At 45.8% G+C, this 21,048-nt stretch overlaps 1 protein-coding gene across 2 annotated transcripts in view; it reads left to right on the top strand.

Moving 5' to 3' along the window:
• Positions 1–20,443, top strand: part of TRMT12 (tRNA methyltransferase 12 homolog) — a 200,304-nt gene extending 179,861 nt beyond the window's left edge. For both annotated transcript variants that reach the window (XM_069213269.1, XM_069213260.1), the window contains one exon: positions 19,775–20,443. In XM_069213269.1, coding sequence (XP_069069370.1) covers positions 19,775–20,245 — 471 coding nt within the window. In that variant the 3' untranslated portion in view covers positions 20,246–20,443. The remainder of the gene's footprint in view (positions 1–19,774) is intronic.
• Positions 20,444–21,048: the final 605 nt, after the last annotated feature.

The raw sequence follows: 21,048 nt of genomic DNA, 5'->3' as shown, positions 1-21,048 counted from the left end.
AGGGTGATCCATCCTGCTAACATCCAGGCCCCCTATTGTGTGAATGTCTGTGAGGAATACTCAAAAGCCAACTACCAACTACACCTAGCCATGTGGCCCATGAAATAGGCTGCAGGCACCAAATGGTTAGGACAAAAAAAATGTGGAGTGACATTTTCAGAATTGTGAGTTAAAATCCAACTTTACCATTAAAAAGGGTTTTACAATTCCTTAGACAACAAACATACCATTTTTGCCTGCTGTTAAGCAAAGGTTATCACTTATCATATGTAATAAGGTAACCAAATGATATCCTATGGGAGAGGTATGCTTTACAGTAGTGAAAAACAAATGTATGAGATTTTCGCCACCAGGACAGGTAAATCTTAAAAGTACATGTCCAACCTTTTAAATGTAATGTACCCTGCTCTATGGGCTGTTTAGAGCATACCCTAGGGGTGACATATGTATTAAAAAGAGAGGTTTAGGCCTGGCAATTTATTTTATTTTTCCAGGTCAAATGGGCAGTTTAAAAGGGTACCACAGGCCTTTTCAAAAGGTTACTTTTAGTGGGTGGCACAATGAGTGCTGCTGGCAACTAGTAGCACTTAATTTACAGGCCCTGTATACCTGTTCAGTGTACCATTTTACTAGGGATGTATAAGTAAATTAAATGTGCCAGTCGGGTAAGTGAATTCTACCATGTTTAAGAGAAAGAGCACAAACACTTTAGCACTGGTTAGCAGTGCTAAAGTGCACTGAGTCCTAAAAGCCAACAAAACAGGTTTCATAAAACAGAAGGGGTGAACAGGGACAGCTCCTTCGCTATGGCGAAGGAGTGTCACCCTACTGGCTTTGCCAGAAACAGAAAAATAAAATGATAGATCGTTTTATTTTTCTGCTTCTGGCACAGTCAGCAGTGCAATGAGGGGCAGGGCCACAGAAGGTGGGCGAAGGAGAGTGTGCGCATGTGTGTTTGGTTGTCTGTCTGAGGCCAGCCAAACACACATGCGCACTTAGGTTTCTTCAGCCTGAGTGTGTGTACACAGTCAGGCTGCAGAACCTGCACAGACCCCAGGGCTGTGTCTGAGCAACAGTCACTGCCGCTCAGACCAATCCTGGCGCTGCTTTCATGCAAGGTTTTGCATCAAAACAGTGCCAGGATTACTGGGGAGCCTGTACTGGTATCCCAGCAGTGAGTCCTAGTACACCGGACGAATACGAGAGCAAGGCGGCACGGACAGAGGAGAGGTAAGTTCTTTTTCTTTTTTTTAAAAATGTTTTATTTGTACTTCATCTCCGTCCCCACCCTTCCTTTATGCGGCAGCCGCCGTTGGGGGTGAAGACAAAATGTTTTTGGGTGACCCTGTACAGAGCATCAAGTCCAACACCTGAACTGACAGAGCTTTTTCTTTTTCAATAGGAAGGGCTCTTCATTACACACAAAACGAAATACCATGCAAACATTAACCAATATATGCATAACTACAGGGGGAATCCCTAGAGTGACATTTTTAAAGGGCCTCTTCAAGGTTTGTACACTACAAATGGTCCAGCTGGTCAGGTAATCCTCTAAATGTACCCTTGATCCCCTGCACTTCAAGTGTCTCTAAAGCTCTACGAACCAGAAAGCACTGAACCCTAAAAACTTAATACACCCATGAGAAGAAGAAACTTTATTCGGTATGAAATAAATCAACCCTTAACCCCTTCGCTGCCAGGCCTTTTCCCCCTCCTGTGCCGAGCCTTTTTTTGGCTATTTGGGGCAGTTCGCGCATAGGCCGTCATAACTTTTTGTTCACATAAGCTACCCACACCAAATTTGCGTACTTTTTTTCCAACATCCTAGGGATTCTAGAGGTACCCAGACTTTGTGGGTTCCCCAGAAAGAGGCCAAGAAATTAGCCAAAATACAGTGAAAATTTCGTTTTTTTTTAAAAAAATGGGAAAAAGGGGCTGCAGAAGAAGGCTTGTGTTTTTTCCCCTGAAAATGGCATCAACAAAGGGGTTGCTGTGCTAAAATTACCAGCTTCCCAGCTTTCAGGAACAGGCAGACTTGAATCAGAAAACCCAATTTTTCAACACAATTGTGGCATTTTACTAGGACATACCCCATTTTTACAATTTTTTGTGCTTTCAGCCTCCTTCCAGTCAGTGACAGAAATGGGCATGAAACCAATGCTGGATCCCATAAACCGCAACATTTCTGAAAAGTAGACAAAATTGTAAATTCAGCAAGGGGTAATTTGTGTAGATCCTACAAGGGTTTCCTACAGAAAATAACAACTGAAAAAGAAAAATATTGAAATTGAGGTAAAAAAACATCAATTGTTCTCTACGTTTTACTCTGTAACTTTTTCCTGCAATGTCAGATTTTCGAAAGCAATATACCGTTATGTCTGCTGGACTCCTCTGGTTGCGGAGATATATAGGGCTTGTAGGTTCATCAAGAACCCTAGGTACCCAGAGCCAATAAATGAGCTGCACCCTACAGTGCGTTTTCATATACAGCAATTCATTTGCTGAAATATAAAGAGTGAAAAATAGCTATCAAGAAAACCTTTGTATTTCCAAAAAGGGCACAAGATAAGGTGTTGAGGAGCAGTGGTTATTTGCACATCTCTGAATTCCGGGGTGACCATACTAGCATGTGAATTACAGGGCATTTCTCAAATAGATGTCTTTTTTACACACTCTCTTATATTTGGAAGGAAAAAATGTAGAGCAAGACAAGGGGCAATAACACTTGTTTTGCTAATCTATGTTCCCCCAAGTCTCCTGATAAAAATGATACCTCACTTGTGTGGGTAGGCCTAGCGCCCGCGACAGGAAACGCCCCAAAACGCAACGTGGACACATCACATTTTTTGAAAGAAGACAGAGGTGTTTTTTGCAAAGTGCCTACCTGTAGATTTTGGCCTCTAGCTCAGCCGGCACCTAGGGAAACCTACCAAACCTGTGCATTTTTAAAACTAGAGACCTAGGGGAATCCAAGATGGGGTGACTTGTGGGGCTCTGACCAGGTTCTGTTACCCAGAATCCTTTTCAAACCTCAACATTTGGCTAAAAAAACACATTTTCCTCAAATTTTGGTGACAGAAAGTTCTGGAATCAGAGAGGAGCCACAAATTTCCTTCCACCCAGCGTTCCCCCAAGTCTCCCGATAAAAATGATACCTCACTTGTGTGGGTAGGCCTAGCGCCCGTGACAGGAAGTGCCCCAAAACGCAACGTGGACACATCACATTTTTTTTATTTTTTATAAAGAATTTTTGTTGATTTTTGCAAGGAAAAGAAAACAATGATACATACATCAAACACGATGCCAACGGGCATCCAACACTGGCCGAACCTGTGAACCCAGACAACATATTATATTGGGGATTACATGTTATTCAGGAGCCTAGTGCGGCCTCCCATTTCCCCCATATCCTATTGTACTTATTCGGACATCCTCTAGCCTCATATACACGTTTTTCACTCTGCGCGCACCAATCCACTCCCCGTCTCCATTTAGCCAATGTTGGGGCACTCTTGGCCTTCCAGTTTGCCACTATATCCCTCTTGGCCACCAGACACGCCACCCCAAGGAAAATTCGATCTGGTCTCCCTAGCTCGGTGCCACCCATGATCCCAAGGAGGAGGGGCAGAGGCCCTCTCTCTATATTCTCCCGCAACACGTCAGAAACCTCCCGCAAGACAGCCCCCCAATAGGCCACCATGGCTGGGCAGGTCCATACCATGTGGAAGAAGTCAGCTGTAGGGTTCCTGCAGCGGGGGCACTCCACAGTGGGGCAGAGGCCCGCTCTGTGTAGTTTGTCGGGTGTGAGGTATGCTGTGTGCAGATAGTAAATTTGTATCAATCTAAGGCGGGTAGCGATCACCAGGGCGCGCGGGGCCATTAGTGCCTCACCCCATTCCATCTCTTCCATGGGGCCTATCCACCCCTCCCATCTTTGGCGAAGCTCCCCCAGGGGACCCGAGGTGCCGGTGACCAGGGTGCGATATATCTGAGAAACACCTCCCTTGCCTAGGCCCCCCATCAGTGCCTTGGCCTCCATGGGGCTGCATTCGGGTATGACCTCTCCCACTCGGATGTGTACTAATAAGGCATGGCGGAGCTAGAGGTACCTGTGGAACTGTGTCCTATTTAATGAAAAGTTTTTCTGGAGATCCTCAAAGGACCGTATGTGTGACCTGTTCCAGACATCGCCTAGTGTGGAAATACCTATGTTATCCCAGTTCTGAAACCCCTCCGGGCCCGCCACCTCCACCAAGTGCCTCTCATGCCACAGCGGGGTCTGTTGGGTAAGACGTCCCCACCACCCCGTCGATTTTTGAGCCGTCCGCCATCCCATAGAACCACCTTGGTCACATCCGGGACATCTTGAGAGATCGGGCCTCTATAGAGGGTGTCAAAAATCCGTGGGTAGCCCATCGTCTGGAGTTCCAGTCGGTATGCCGGGTCTGTCCATCCACCCCCCATCCAGTCATTAATCACAAGCACTTGTGACGCGAGGTGGTAGTAATGGATACTGGACATGCACAAACCCCCATCATATACATCCCTCTGGCAAGTTTTGAGCGCCAGCCTTGGACGGGCTCCGCTCCATATAAATTGGCGTGCCAATGAGTCCATTTTCCCAAACCATTTCCTAGGGATGGGATGGGGAAAATTGTGCAGAAGATAGAGGAGCCTAGGGAGGATCATCATCTTGTAGAGCGCTATTCTACCAAGCAGGTTAAGAGGAAGAGTCCTCCAATGCAGGAGATCACTTCTGATTCTTCTAGTTAACGGTGTAATGTTAAGTTCCCATGTCAACTCGGGGAGAAGTGAAATATATATTCCAAGGTATTTAAAGCTGTTTCTTCGTACTGGAATATTCCGCTGCTAGTCCACACAATCTCCAGAGCGGTGTAGGGGGACCAACAGGGACTTGGCGGGGTCAAGATCAGCCCGAGGCCTCTGCAAAGAGGCCCAAGATCTCCAGTACGCGGGGGCCGCTTTTAGCCGGGTTGGAGATATATAGGAGGACATCGTCTGCGTACAACGCCACACAGTCCTCTGCACAAGCGGGCCAGGACCAGCCCTCGATCAGAGGGTCTCCTCGCAGCAGTATCGCCAGAGGCTCTATCATTAATGCGAAGAGTAGAGGGGATAGCGGGCATCCCTGTCGGGTTCCACGGCCAATAGGGCACGGGTCGGAGACCACCCCATTCACCCGGACTCGAGGTCTTGGCTTGGAGTATAGGAGTCTCACTAAGCCTCGGAATCTGGGGCCGAGCCCATTTTTCTGCAGGACCAGCTCAAGGTAGGACCAATCCACTGTGTCAAGGCTTTCTCAAAGTCGAGTAAGAGTAATGCCAAGGGTGTATGCGACAGAGTCCTGTGGTGTGCCAGGGCCAGATGCAACCGCCTAATGCAGTGCCTGGTACTACGATTGGGCATGAAGCCATATTGGTCAGGGTGCACTAGTGTGGGCATTACCTCTTTCAATCTAGAAGCCAGGGTCGAGGAAAGCACTTTGATCTCAATATTTAGAAGTGAGATGGGCCGGTATGCCGAACAATGCCGCGATGGGGGTTGGGTTTTGGGGATCACTACAATTGTAGCTTGGTCGATCTCGGTGGGGCATCGGCCCAGTTTCTCGGCCTTTTCGTACATGCTGAGTAAGTGGGGACCTAGTATATCACTGCATTTGCTATATAGCTCTGCTGGGAGTCCGTCGGGGCCTGGGGTCTTGCCCGGTGCCAGGTTAGAAATTGCACTGGTGATCTCTGCGAGGCTAATGGTTTCATCCAGCCTGTCTCTTGTCTCTAGGGAGACCCTGGGGAGAGTGATTTCATTTAAGAGGGGAGTCTCTCTCTCAATGGCAGGGCGGGGTGCATTGCATAGAGGAGGGCGTAGTAGGAGGCAAAGCTTTGTGCGATTTCAGTAGGTGTCCTGGAGAGGGAGCCCGAGGACTCTAAAATCTCAGGTCTAACCCTGTTGGCCAGAGGGCGAGCGGCCAGCCAGTGCAGGAGCTTCCCATTCTTGTCCCCCCAGCCATATATACGGGCTACTGAGGCTCTCCAAATGCACCTTGCCGAATCTAGCATTATGTGTTTAATTTCTTCTCTAACCATAGTCAGCTGCCTCATGGTAGCGGCAGACGATGAAGTCATTTGTTGGCGCTCCAGTCTCAAGGCCTTGGCCTCCAGGTCGGAGACCTGAGAGTTCCTGTCCCGTTCGCAGGAACGGAGAAGGTGCTTGGCGTGCCCTCTGAGGGTAACCTTACAGGCGGCCCATATTGTTCCTGGGGACTTGACCGATCCCAGATTCAGATCAAAATATTGAGCGAGATGATTTCTGACCTCTTGGGTATAGTCTTTGTCCTCTAAGTACCATGCATTTAAGCGCCATACCGGGCGCTTAGAGGGATCTGTTCCGCCCAGGCGGACCCGCACAGGTGCGTGGTCCGAAACTACCCAGGGGAGTATCTCTGCCCCTGTGACGCTCGAAAGGTCTAAGGCGGACATGAACACAAGATCTATTCTGGGTTGCGTCTGGTGGGCGGCCGACGTGTGGGTGTATTGACGATCTCTGGGGTGCCAGGTTCTCCACACCTCACAAAGGCCAAGGCTCTCGGTCCAGCTGTTGAGGGCCGAAGCCCTGGCTGATCTAATGGCCGTAGTCCCGCCGGATACATCCAGGTCGGGATCGAGAACCGCGTTGAAGTCTCCTCCCAGCAGGATGACCCCCTGGGGTAGTCCCACAACCACTCGGCGAAGCGAGAGCAAGAAGGCATCAAGTCTTGCCAGGGGGGCGTACGCACATATAAGATTTATCGGTGTCCCATGAAGAGTCCCCGTGGCCACTACAAATCTGCCCTGTGGGTCGGCCTGCGTGGCTGTAATCACCACAGGCAGGGAGCAGTGAAGTAAAACGGCCACCCTCCTGGAGCCCCTGGAGAAGCCCGCATGGTATACTCTGTCATATCCTCCTCGTGCGAGCATGGGGTACCTAGACCCAAGGAGGTGAGTTTCCTGCAAGAGGACTACTGAGGGGGAATATCTGCGGAGAGTGTTAAATACTGCTGACCTCTTAATCTTATCCAACAGGCCATTTACGTTCCAGGAGAGGACCTGAGTCAATGAGTGCCAGGCATGGGTTGCATAGGTGTTACATAGGGCTGAGTGTCTGGCTGTGGACCTAGGGACGACCATTTCAAACGTAACAATGAAATAATAAAACAACAACTGAAGCTAACCAACTTATTACTTTCTAGGCTAGCTTCATACTACCACCCCGGAAGCATCTGTCGCCCAAATACCCAACCAAAACCAGACAGCCAGCAGGACTGTCATTGGGGTGGAGTGGTGGACCCCTCCATGTAGTCGGATCAATTACAATTAGTGGTCACATGCCAAGTTTCGGGTGCCATGTAGTAGGGAGGCTTGACGCCTTCTGTAGTGACCCTTGTAAGGTCTGCATAAGCAAGTCGGACATCTCGGGTCCTTCGGGCTCCCATCAGCGGGTGCCAAGTGTACCATATTAACCGAGGGCCAGGGACTGGCTCAAGCGGTTGTCATCTGTCGTTTGACTTGAGGTCTGAGGTCCAGAAGGGTCCGCGGGTTTCCTCTCTGTTTGTGAGCCAAAGTCTCGGATTGCCTCATTACTTGCTGAGGTGTTTTTGTCCTTTGGCCTCCCTCTCCGAGATCTGGTACGCCTCCGACTCCTCCGGGGTCCCCCCGGGATGGGGGTCCGACCCGAGGGGCCCTCTCCGCGTGTCCCAAGGGCCCCCCTCGGGCTCCGACGCCCTCCTCCGTTAGCCAGTCCCAAGCCTCTTCGGGTGTTTAAAAAAAATGTGCTTGCCCGGCCAAGAGGACCTTGAGCCGTGCGGGGAAGAGGAGCATGTATGAAAGTTGCATTGCTCTAAGTTTCTGTTTAAAGTGTTCGTACGACCGGCGGCGGATCTGGACCTCACGAGTGTAGTCTGGGAAAATTAGGATTTTATGGTTCTCCCATTGAAGGTCCTCTGATCTCCTAGCCTCTTTAAGGATATTGTCTCTATCTTTGAAGTTAAAGAAGTGCACAATCATCGGGCGTTTTGGGCCACCTGGTGGGGGGCATGGGGCCAATGCCCTGTGTGCTCGTTCGATCGCAAACCAGGGCGAAAGGGACTGGTTTGGCATCCAGGTTTTAATCCACTTCTCTAGAAACTCAGAGGCCCCGCCATCCTCTATGCCCTCCGGGAATCCGATGAAGCGCAGGTTATTGCGTCTTGACCGGTTTTCTGCATCCTCCGCACGACGGTGTAGCTCGCTGGTTCAAGTCTGCAGCTGGGCCACTTTACTTCTAAGGTCGGCTAGATCATTTTCAGTCTGGGAGACTCTGGTTTCAACCTCAGTGATTCGGTTCACCGCGTTTCTGAGGTCCTGCCGAACAAGGCCCACGTCTTCTCGTACTTCCCCGATTTTAGTCTCTACAGCAGACTGTGATGATTGAATGGCTTGAAGGATGGCATTCACTCTGTCCGGTGCTGGGCCCCCACTAGCCGTGTCTCCCTCTCCTCGCTGGCCCGCCGGCGTCGTGAACTGGTCAATCTTTTGCTGAGAGGGTGGGGGTTGTTTGTTCGCCTTGTCTCTCCCCATCACGATACCGGAAACGGGAGTCAGATAACTCGCTTCTTGCAGTGTTTCAGATCAAGTCTAGGTCCCTTGCATGTTTGCTATTACCACGGATACAAAGAGGGCGCAGGGAGAGGCACCTAGGCCCAAGTTCTGGCCTTCTCCACCTCTGGGATCCGGTGATTCTGCGACGAGTCCAGTTCCGCCGTGGCCCAGCTGCTAATTGCGCTGCACTATCGTCGCCACGGGGTAATTCAAGGATGCCGCCCTTCGTCAGGTCGGATCGCGGTTTGTTCCCCGGCGCGGCCGTGGTCCACGGTGGGCCCGATCAGGTCAAGGACTCAGAGAGGGTGGATCCAAGCCTCTCTTTTCAATTGTTAGTTATTAAATGTTAAGAGGGGTAGGACGTCTTCCCTTCCTCTCCCCCTCTTCGTTCTCAAGTCGTGCCGGTACCTTCAGTACGGCCTCGCCCGGCCCTGGTGTTACCGTGGCATTTCGTGTGCCTTCAGTACGCCTCTGTCATCAATCGGGGCACCGGGGGGTCCCTCGCCGCAACCGCCCCCTCGCCACTCCAGTCCCGGCCACCGGGGTCCCGCTCCGATGCAGCACAGCCCCGCAGCTCCTTTCGGCCGGCACTCTCGAGCCGGCACGCGGCTGCGGCTCCGTCCACTCAGCGTCTTCCCCCCAGGGACGTAGTAGCGCCGTTCCCACGGTCCGCGTATGGAGCGCGGCCTCAACTCTTTCCAGGGTTCTCTCCTCACCCCGCCACACCTCCGGTCCAGCGTGGCCGCGCCAGGAGGGGCCGCTGGCCCGGCATCGGCTCAGCGGAGGGAACTGGACGAGCCGCGGCACGGGAACGGGGGCCGATTTCCTTAATTGCTCACCGCCACAGACTCCCCTGGGTCCAAGGGTCACAATGACTGCTAGGGCCGCGTCTTCTGCTCGGTCAGACCACGCTAGCTACGGGTGGATGACTGAGGGGTCCAGAGCACTCTCAGAGTGCGACCGCCATATTGACCCCCGAAGCCACACCCACATCACATTTTTTTAAAGAAAACAGAGGTGTTTTTTGCAAAGTGCCTACCTGTAGAGTTTGGCCTCTAGCTCAGCAGGCACCTAGGGAAACCTACCAAACCTGTGCATTTTTGAAAACTAGAGACCTAGGGGAATCTAGGATGGGGTGACTTGTGGGGCTCTGACCAGGTTCTTTACCCAGAATCCTTTGCAAACCTCAAACTTTGGCTAAAAAACCACATTTTCCTCAAATTTTGGTGACAGAAAGTTCTGGATTCAGAGAGGAGCCACAAATTTCCTTCCACCCAGCGTTCCCCCAAGTCTCCCGATAAAAATGATGCCTCACTTGTGTGGGTAGGCCTAGCACCCGTGACAGGAAATGCCCCAAAACACAACGTGGACACATCAAAAATTTTCAAAGAAAACAGAGGTGTTTTTTGCAAAGTGCCTACCTGTAGATTTAGGCCTCTAGCTCAGCCGGCACCTAGGGAAACCTACCAAACCTGTGCATTTTTGGAAACTAGAGACCTACGAGAATCCAAGATGGGGTGACTTGTGGGGCTCTGACCAGGTTCTGTTACCCAGAATCCTTTGCAAACCTCAAAAGTTAGCTAAAAAAAACACGTTTTTCTCACATTTCGGTGACAGAAAGTTCTGGAATTTGAGAGGAGCCACAAACTTCCTTCCACCCAGCGTTCCCCCAAGTCTCCTGATAAAAATGATACCTCACTTGTGTGGGTAGGCCTAGCGCCCGTGACAGGAAACGCCCCAAAACACAACATGGAAACATCACATTTTTTGAAAGAAAACAGAGGTGTTTTTTGCAAAGTGCCTACCTGTAGATTTTGGCCTCTAGCTCAGCCGGCACCTAGGGAAACCTACCAAACCTGTGCATTTTTGAAAACTAGAGACCTAGGGGAATCCAAGATGGGGTGACTTGTGGGGCTCTGACCAGGTTCTGTTACCCAGAATCCTTTGCAAACCTCAAAATTTGGCTTAAAAAACACGTTTTTCTCACATTTATGTGACAGAAAGTTCTGGAATCTGAGAGGAGCCACAAATTTCCTTCCACCCAGCTTTCCCCCAAGTCTTCCGATAAAAATGATACCTCACTTGTGTGGGTAGACCTAGCACCCGTGACAGGAAATGCCCCAAAACACAACGTGGACACATCACATTTTTTTAAAGAAAACAGAGGTGTTTTTTGCAAAGTGCCTACCTGTAGATTTTGGCCTCTAGCTCAGCCGGCACCTAGGGAAACCTACCAAACCTGTGCATTTTTGAAAACTAGAGACCTAGGGGAATCCAAGATGGGGTGACTTGTGGGGCTCTGACCAGGTTCTGTTACCCAGAATCCTTTGCAAACCTCACAATTTGGCTTAAAAAACACGTTTTTCTCACATTTATGTGACAGAAAGTTCTGGAATTTGAGAGGAGCCACAAACTTCCTTCCACCCAGCGTTCCCCCAAGTCTCCTGATAATAATGATACCTCACTTGTGTGGGTAGGCCTAGCGCCCGTGACAGGAAACGCCCCAAAACACAACATGGAAACATCACATTTTTTGAAAGAAAACAGAGGTGTTTTTTGCAAAGTGCCTACCTGTAGATTTTGGCCTCTAGCTCAGCCGGCACCTAGGGAAACCTACCAAACCTGTGCATTTTTGAAAACTAGAGACCTAGGGGAATCCAAGATGGGGTGACTTGTGGGGCTCTGACCAGGTTCTGTTACCCAGAATCCTTTGCAAACCTCAAAATTTGGCTTAAAAAACACGTTTTTCTCACATTTATGTGACAGAAAGTTCTGGAATCTGAGAGGAGCCACAAATTTCCTTCCACCCAGCTTTCCCCCAAGTCTTCCGATAAAAATGATACCTCACTTGTGTGGGTAGGCCTAGCACCCGTGACAGGAAATGCCCCAAAACACAACGTGGACACATCACATTTTTTTAAAGAAAACAGAGGTGTTTTTTGCAAAGTGCCTACCTGTAGATTTTGGCCTCTAGCTCAGCCGGCACCTAGGGAAACCTACCAAACCTGTGCATTTTTGAAAACTAGAGACCTAGGGGAATCCAAGATGGGGTGACTTGTGGGGCTCTGACCAGGTTCTGTTACCCAGAATCCTTTGCAAACCTCACAATTTGGCTTAAAAAACACGTTTTTCTCACATTTATGTGACAGAAAGTTCTGGAATTTGAGAAGAGCCACAAATTCCCTTCCACCCAGCATTCCCCCAAGTCTTCCGATAAAAATGATACCTCACTTGTGTGGGTAGGCCTAGCACCCATGACAGGAAATGGCCTAAAACACAACGTGGACACATCACATTTTTTTAAAGAAAACAGAGGTGTTTTTTGCAAAGTGCCTACCTGTAGATTTTGGCCTCTAGCTCAGCCGGCACCTAGGGAAACCTACCAAACCTGTGCATTTTTGAAAACTAGAGACCTAGGGGAATCCAAGATGGGGTGACTTGTGGGGCTCTGACCAGGTTCTGTTACCCAGAATCCTTTGCAAACCTCATAATTTGGCTAAAAAAACACATTTTCCTCAGATTTCGTTGACAGTTCTGGAATCTGAGAGGCGCCACAAATTTCCTTCCACCCAGCATTCCCCCAAGTCTCCCGATAAAAATGATACCTCACTTGTGTGGGTAGGCCTAGCGCCCGCGACAGGATATGGCCCAAAACACAACGTGGACACATCACATTTTTTCATAGAAAACAGTGCCTACCTGTGGATTTTGGCCTCTAGCTCAGCCGGCCCCAGGGGGGGCAGAAATGGCCTAAAATAAATCCCCGGTGCCTAGTGGTTTCTGCCCCCTTGGGGGGCAGATTGACCTAAAATCGGCCAATCTGCCCCCAAGGGGGGCAGAAATTGTCTAATTACAATTTGCCCCCCAGGGGAGCGACCCTTGCCTAATGGGTCGCTCCCCATCTCTAAAAAAACAAACAAACCCCAAAAAAACACAAAAAAACTATTTGCCCTGGCACCTAGAGGTTTCTGCCCCCCCTGGGGGCAGATCGGCCTAATAACAATAGGCCGATCTGCCCCCGGGGGGGCAGAAATGGCCTAAAATAAATTTACCCCCCCTGGGGGAGCGACCCTTGCCTAATGGGTCGCTCCCCATCTAAAAAAAAAACAAAAAACCAATAAAAAAACACCAAAAAAAATGTTGCCCTGGCGGCTAGTGGTTTCTGCCCCCCCTGGGGGCAGAAGTGGCCTAAAATAAATTTGCCCCCCCCCCCCGGGGAGTGACCCTTGCCTACAAGGTCGCTCCCCTTGCGTGACGACGCAAAAAAAAAAAAGCCCTGGTGCCTAGAGGTTTCTGCCTCCCAAAAAAATGCCCCCCCCTGGGAGCGACCCTTGCCCAAGGGGTCGCTCCCTTATGTCATTTAAAAAAAAAAAATCCCTGGTGTCTAGTGGGGTTTCAAATGCCGGATTGCATGCAATCCGGCTTTTGAAACCCTGGGAGAGACTTCAAAGGGAAGGAAATACGTTTCCTTCCCTTTGAAGCCTCTCCGGGCCTCCCCCACGTGATTGAAAGAGAAATGCTGAGCATTTCTCTTTCAATCGCGCTGGAAGCTCTGAGACCCTGTGACAAATCAGTGCGCGCTCGCACGCTGACGTCACAGGGTGGGTTGGGGGGTCAGGGGTGGAAGGGGAAGGGCTTCCCCTTCCACCCCTGACTTGGGGGGGTGCGGGAGAACCCCACAGAGGGAGCGCTAGCGCTCCCTCTGGGCACTGTTACCAGGACGTAATGGTTACGTCCTGGGCACAGCAGCACTGTGCCTCAGGACGTAACCATTACGTCCTGGGCACAGAACCGGTTAAAATACATAAATAACAATAAATAAGCCATAATAACAATAACAATGATCATAATATTAAAAACAAATAAAACCGCGTTATCAGAAATAACAGTCAAGTAATGGCTCCACTCAGGAACAGCCCCACCCCTCTCCATACCAACGCATCTGAAGCCATTTGCAGCCACAAAAAAGCCGGACTGTATTGCACGAAACCCTTTGGCCTCAGCAGGGGTAATAAATAACTACTTCCAAAAGGTGCATAAAAGACACAAAATAATATAAAATGGGGCAAGGTCTGCAGGGACACCCCGTCACTAGGACACGGCCTAATAGATTTTCCACCATACTGACCTAACGGGAAACCAAGATTACTTCTATGATCCCCAAGCGAAATCGAGTAATGAGAGTCCTTTCTCTCAAATCATTTATTCCTAAAAGGTAGGGCTCAGGACCTGCCCCCATCTTTAACATAACAAAGTCCCTGACCGATTGTTTCTCTAGTTCCTTCCCCTCTCTTTTAGCCCCCCGGATTCTTAAGAAATTCTCCTTGACCCAATTTTTATCCCGGCTAGTCAGACCCTCAGGAGTGTTAAACAGGTCCGGCCGCCCAAATTCCTGAGCTACCTTTCTTATATACGTTAGCCAGGGAATATATTTAGCATTATCACAGGCCAAACAGTCCCTTAAGATCTCTCTATTAAAAGATGCATATTCATTACTCCAAATCAAGATCCATAACAAGAGGGGAGCCAGCTGAATAGTGTCTTGCACACACTCAAGATCTAGTTCTAAATGTAGGCAAAAACCAGAGGTACTTTGACCAACACCCAATAATCTTCTACAGAAACAATTTTCTTCAACACGGGGGGCTGGGGTGTCCCTATCCCCCCAGAGTGCTGCACCGTACAATAGGACAGGGAGACATTTTCACCTGTAGATTTCAAGCAAAGGCTTAATTGGTTTACTTCCCACTCTAACAGCAAAATCTAACGTGGCACCAACTGAGGCATAGAAGAGCATACTCCTCCTGGCAATACAGGGTTTCCATGAACCTTTATCATCAAAGATCACCCCTAAATATGGGAATTCATCTACCCTGCTAATAATTTGATCATCAACCTTTAACTCCCCCACCCTACTCAAAGGTCTACCACATACCATAAAATGCGATTTCTTATAGTTAATCTCTAGACCCAAGCCTGACATGTAAGAGACATAAGCTCTAACTACTTTACGGAGGCCATTCATAGTGCGGGCCATAAGGACCGCATCATCCGCGTATGTCAGCACAGGGACACTAGAGCCATTCACCTTCGAGACATCCCTACAGGGTTCCACCAAAAAATACGACAGCCCATTTGTATATAAAAGGAACAGAGTAGGAGCCAACACACACCCCGGTCGAACGCCCTTAGTAAGCTTAAAGACATTGGAGCATTTCCCGTTTATCCCCACCCTCACATTTGCAACCGATCCTGAGTGGAGGTACCGGAGCAGCTCTACAATATTAGGATCCATCCCTAACTGACTTATCCTTTCCCATACCCATGAGCCGAATGCAACATGAGGAGTGCATTAATTAAACCTGGCTTTGTCGGGGTGTTCTTTGTTTTTTTTAAAGTTTAATCAGCTCTATTATGCAATATCTGATTCAAACATTAGTCAATCATCACAAAAAACAATAAAAGTACAAAGCTAATAAGCAATGTATAAGATAAAAGCTGTTTACAATTCTGTGTTACAAAGGAGGAGAATGGGTATAAAAGGGGAAGGGAGAATACAAGCCTATATTTGAAGATCAGGTAGGTAGAGAAAATCAAAAATCAGTATTATGAGAAAACTAGAACCATGTTTCTGAGAAAAGAACATAGAAAAAAACAAATTACGGTGGTTTAAAATTCTCAGACCTAATGGATTGATCACATTGTTTAACCTTATTGTTAATAAAATTCATTAATGCGGACCAATATGAATCTCTATTCACCAGAGGCCTACAAACAGAAGTAAAAATAATATCTAAGCGATGATAATGGCAAATATTATTCCAACAAGCTATAAAAGATATGCTAGAGGAGGATTTCCAGTTAATTGTAACTTGTTGAAAAGCCAAGGCCAACATAAGATCAAATAATCCTTTTTAATGGGCTTGTAATTCAATTTTATCTGATAGGCTACGTAAAAATACATTCAGATGATCGACAGAGGACATTTTATTTTAAAAATTGGTGAAAGTTGGGCCCAGACTTTCTGCCAAAAAATAGTAGAAGGGGGGCATAAAAAAAGAATATGGAGCAAATACCCTTTTGAACAATGATATGACCAACAAGTAGGGCTAGACGTGAAACCGAATTTGGCCAGGGATGTTGGTGTATGATACAATCTATGATAAAGCCAAAACATAGATTGAGTGGTAGAGGCCGATCTTGAAATTTTAAAGATTCTGGACCATATTTTGTTCCAGAAAAACAGTCCAATAACATTCCAAATCTGCTTTCCAGGTGAGTTCTACTTTGGCTTTAGGCAGAGAAGGATCAGATGACCGGAAATATTTGTTTATAAGAGAGACTCTAGGATTGAGAGACAACAAATGTGAAAGTGAATCCGGGGGAGAGAGGGAATGAGGTAGAAAATATTCAAAACAGTCCCCATGAGAGTTGAAAATGTGTGCCACAAGATCGACAACAGTCAAAAACTAATTGAAATTGTCGAAAGGGACGAGGATTGAGGCCATCAAAAAGATCTTGAACCCAGATAATCCCCCTGGTTTTCCAAGATTTTCAGGATAAAGGCCTATTATTTATAGTTATTAGCTTGTTATACCAAAGTGGAGATTGTAAAAAATTGGTTTAGATTAGATTTTTATTTGATAATAGGGACACAATAAACAACAAGTATGTTTAAAGAGTGGTGAATATGTTATGTTTTTTTGAAGAACACATTAAAACTTCCTTACTAGAGAAAGGTGCGAGCAGTGCTAGTTCTATATGGAGCCACAAGGGAGTAAAATTAGAAGGAGCTGAAGAAATCCATTTGGTAGCTTGATTCAGACAAAACGCTTTATGATAAGTCAGAAAATCTTGGAAATGCCCCCCTCCATTATCCTTAGCTTTTTAAGAAGAGAAATAGAAATTTTTGATTTTTTTCTTCTTCCAAAGGAATTTGGAAAGCAGTGAGTCAATTTAAAAAAAAGTAAATATCTGGTATATGAATTGGGGTCATAGATAAAGTGTGTAAAACGATGGGTATAATCATCATTTTTATGGAATCCATACGACCCCACCATGATAAATAAAGAGGATTCCAGGAGGACAGTAATTTACCAATTCTATTGAAGCATCATTATTCCAATGAAACCAAGTGGAGTCAAATGAATGCTTAGTGCAAAATTTTGTAAGGGGCAGAATTTCAGTTTTCTCTGGATTAATTTTATAACCTTATAAAAGTTTGAAAGCTCCTTAAGTAAAGCAGGTATAGAGATATCAGGATTAGAAAGAAAGAGAAGAATATCATCTGCATAGGCAGAGAGTTCTAAATATTTATCTCCATTTTGAAATCCTGATATAAGAGCATTGTCACCGATACGAGACAGGAAAGGTTCAAGGGCCAAAAGAAATAAGAGGAGATAAGGGGCAACTTTGAAAAACTCCTCACTGCAAGGAAAAATAATGAGATACATGACTGTTAATTAATACTGCATCCTGAGGAAATGTGTAAAGCAGAGAAATGAGAGAGATAATTTTGGGTCCAAAACCATACCATTTCAATATTTTAAGTAAAAAAGACCAGCTTACTCTGTTGAAGCCTTTTTCAGCATCTATAGAAATAGCTGCAAGAGGCTAGGGAATAGAAGGAGCTTCATTAACTACATAAAAAATAAACGAGAATTATCTTAGGTTAGTCTGCCTTCAACAAAACCACATTGTTCTTTACCCACTAATTTGGGCAAAAAGGACTCAATTTGAAGAGCAAGCAATTTGGCAAAAAGTTTATAATCTACATTTACCAGACATATAGGATGATAATCCTTGCATTGTGTAGGATCTCGCCCATCTTTATGTATTAGACAGAGTAGCCTTCTGAAAAGTACCACCAGCTTTGCCAGTGAGGAAGAAAAACTGAAAGAGTTGTAGAAATGTAGGCATCAAATTATTGGAGAAATGCAGATAGAATTCTACAGTAAACCCATCTGGACCAGAATTCTTCTCTTTTGTCAGTGTGTTAAGAGCTTTGAGTAACTCTGTAGTCGATAAATCATATTCAAGAGGATCAAAATTCAGTAAAGACCGGGAAAGAGGTGAAACAGTTTTAAGATAAAAGTCAATAGAAGTAGAATGAATTGGATGTTCCGGAGTACATAACTTTTTGTAAAATTTCGGGAATTTCGCTAAAATGTCCCCATCTTTAAATAAAAGTCTCTCATCTGATGAATGGTTTCAATAAACAGCATTCTTTCTGAATGTTTAAATAATTGGCTAAAAGTTTTCCTGATTTGTTACAAGCACCATAATAACAGGCAGTAAGCTTGGTCAGTTGATTTTTGTATTAAAAGCTAATTTGGTCTGAACTAGCTCATGCAAAGAAGAATCTGAAGCTGAGGAATAAAATGTATGTTCTAAACGTTTGATGTTAGATAATAAGAGCTTCTGTTGATAAGCAAAACATTTGTTTTCAAAAACAAAATCTATAATAAAACCACAAGCTGAATCCCATACCAACTGGGGAGTTGTATCAGAACTAGTATTGAATAAAAAAAGAGTTCAGTAGTGAAAGAAACAAAGGAGGAGAAAAAGTTTGGATCTAACAAAAACGCATTATTTAATCTCCACCTAGGCGATTTGAGGTGTGACCAAACCAGATCTAAATCTGCAAAAACTGGGGCATTGCCAGATATGAAGGAAGTATTTGAAGCAGGATTAATAGACTGCAAAAGCTTCCTGCTCTTCCGCATATAAGTCAAATTTGAAGAAAAAGTATGAAGAAGATGGTGTGAGACAGGAGCCAACAAGTCCATAGATTTAGTGCTGAGAAAAAATGATTGAAGTTCAACTAAAATAGTGATTCCTCAATCCCTCAATGAGTAACTCTGAGAAGAAATTAAGTATAAACTATCCAGCTTTCAAATACCCATTATAATTTCCCCTAAAAAATGGAAGGGATATAAGAACTGTTGACAAACATGAGCAAAATGACCTTTCATGAGGTAACGAGAGTTGGAGCAACAGCGTACTGAAAAAAACTAAATGGTGGCTGTAATAGTTTAGTCAGCAAAGCTGCATTTTAAAAGTAGTCAGTACCTTAAAAGGGATTGTAAGTACAAATATCCATTCCTGGCAGTTTCCGCCACATAAGAGGTATAGGAGAGCCATTCCATAATTAATTATGTCTCTGGAAAAAGCTGCCAAAGCTCCGGTGTGGTACGGAGCTCCGAGGTCAGGCAGACATCTTAGGTGGTGCCTTAACCACATCCCTGTCGGGGTGTTTTTAAAATAATCAAAAGCAAAATTGTAAACCCCCAAACACACGACAAATCAATTGAATCACTTGAGGATGCTACTTACTTTCAGTGATATCAACCAACATAAACTATGATTTCAGGCCTTATTTATAGTTTAACACATCAAATACACCATCACAAATGTGGCTGTCATACGATCCTCGATCTAACAATTGACATGGTCTATAATAAATTTTTAGTACAGTTGCTAGGATATCTGCCACATTGGTGATGGGGTAACCTGTTCGCCGAACCGTAAATTAGGTCTCAAACCATTTCATATGTCCGGTAATGCTGTTAAAAGGTGGTACTAAAGTTCACAGTGAATTTAAAGAATTGGGTGGCCCAAAAGCAAAACATGTAGAGGAGTTTGATTTAAAGTGGGTCAAACCTGCCTTCTGTTACCTGGGAAGCAGGGTTGTGCTTCCACATTAAACGAATGAGGCATGCAGGGGCACAGTGGCAGGCCTTAGATGCTCGAGGAATTATGGTAGTCAAGCATTTGCTTTTCAGAGGGATGCTATGAATGAGAACTAGTATGACTCATTTTAATATTATCTTTCTCCTTTGCCTCTTTCTCAGTCCATTTTTAGAAATGTTTTATGTTGCCTTTTAGAAATATATTGAGGTATAAAGTCATTTGGATCTTGTATATTCGGATCTTGCTCCTTCTATTTATTTCGTGTTTACCTATTGCATGTCTTTTACCTTAGATTTTTATTTAAATTAACACTTTGCAGTGAAGAATATAGACACATTTGTGCAATCTTAAGAGCAGAGAGCGCAGGTCGTTCTTGATAATTGTTACACTAGATACATTTCCCAATATTAAGACTGCCTTATTTACCACTGTTTTCTCTTTTCTTCTAGCTGGACTTGCAGAATGTAGCTGACAGAGTAAATCTAGGATTGATCCCGAGCTCTATGGAAGGTTGGCCCATTGCTTGCAGGGTTCTAAGGCAGGACACAGGAGGTATTCTACACATCCATCAAAATGTTGAATCTTTTCGGGGAAGCAGTAATCCAAACTCAGGCAGCTATTATCAGCAGCAAGTTTTCTCCAAAGGAAAAGTGTGCAGTCCCCCTGTGGAAAAAGATTTTAACCAAAGTGTTGACCTATGTACCCAGGGAGATGCAGTGACTATCAAGAAGGAGACAGTGATCAAACCAGAATGGGAGAGCTGGGCAGAGTCCGCAGAGAGCCAGATTCAGAAGTTGCTTTATGAGATAAAAGGCAAGCGATGGAAAACCCATATCCTACATATTGAACATGTAAAGTCCTATGCTCCACATGTGGACCACATAGTTCTGGATCTGGAATGCCGTCCCTTGCCAAACTGAAAAAAAGCAGTTGTTTCTGTGCTCATTTGTAATGTTTTCATTCAAGACTGGACAGCAGAATACTTACCTCTGTTATATTTGCCATTACTAAAACAGTATGTTCCTAGTGTTCAGGCTCAGATCTCTAATTCTGTACCCCGTTTGGCCCATATGCCTGTTTTGCCTTGCCAGATTGGGATAAATACACTGTGGTTGAGTGTAATGTGCATTTCTTTAATGGTCTTTCTGAACTAGGTATACCATTTGAGTCAATACTTCATCCAATTTTGGGGATCTTTGGTGTTGTGTTGCATGTTTTAGCTCACTATGAAACAATAATTAACTAAATTGTTACTAGGAAAAGTATCCAGAAAGAAACCTATTTATTAATCCTTCCTTGGGGCTTTATGAGCCTAGTGCAGTCAGTGCACAAATATGTTGTCCAAACATTCCTACAAAGCTGGTCCAGAAGGTTATATATGATGTCATGGATCTAGAAAAAAAATCAACCAAAAAATATCTCCTGACAAATATTGACTATAGAATATAACCTTCTTCTAGTGACTTTTCATGTGCACACGAGCAGAAATGTTTTGCTCAGCTTCCACTAACCTTTGCTCTAACGCAAAGGTATCTGAAACATTAGGGAACACTGCATTTGTACAAGTCACAGGCTTACCCCTTGACAGAAATTTGGCTATTAATTTGGGAGCCGGTGGCTCCTACAGATTTAATAAACACAATCTGGTGAGGCCAAAACACTGTTCTCGAGCAAACCCTTGTAGCTGAGGGTCGATCAGCACGGAATTGCCATAGAACAGCAT

This window comes from Pleurodeles waltl, chromosome 2_1 (assembly GCF_031143425.1).
Source record: "Pleurodeles waltl isolate 20211129_DDA chromosome 2_1, aPleWal1.hap1.20221129, whole genome shotgun sequence".
NCBI classification, from domain to species: domain Eukaryota; kingdom Metazoa; phylum Chordata; class Amphibia; order Caudata; family Salamandridae; genus Pleurodeles; species Pleurodeles waltl.
This window is presented reverse-complemented; position numbering and strand designations above follow the sequence as displayed.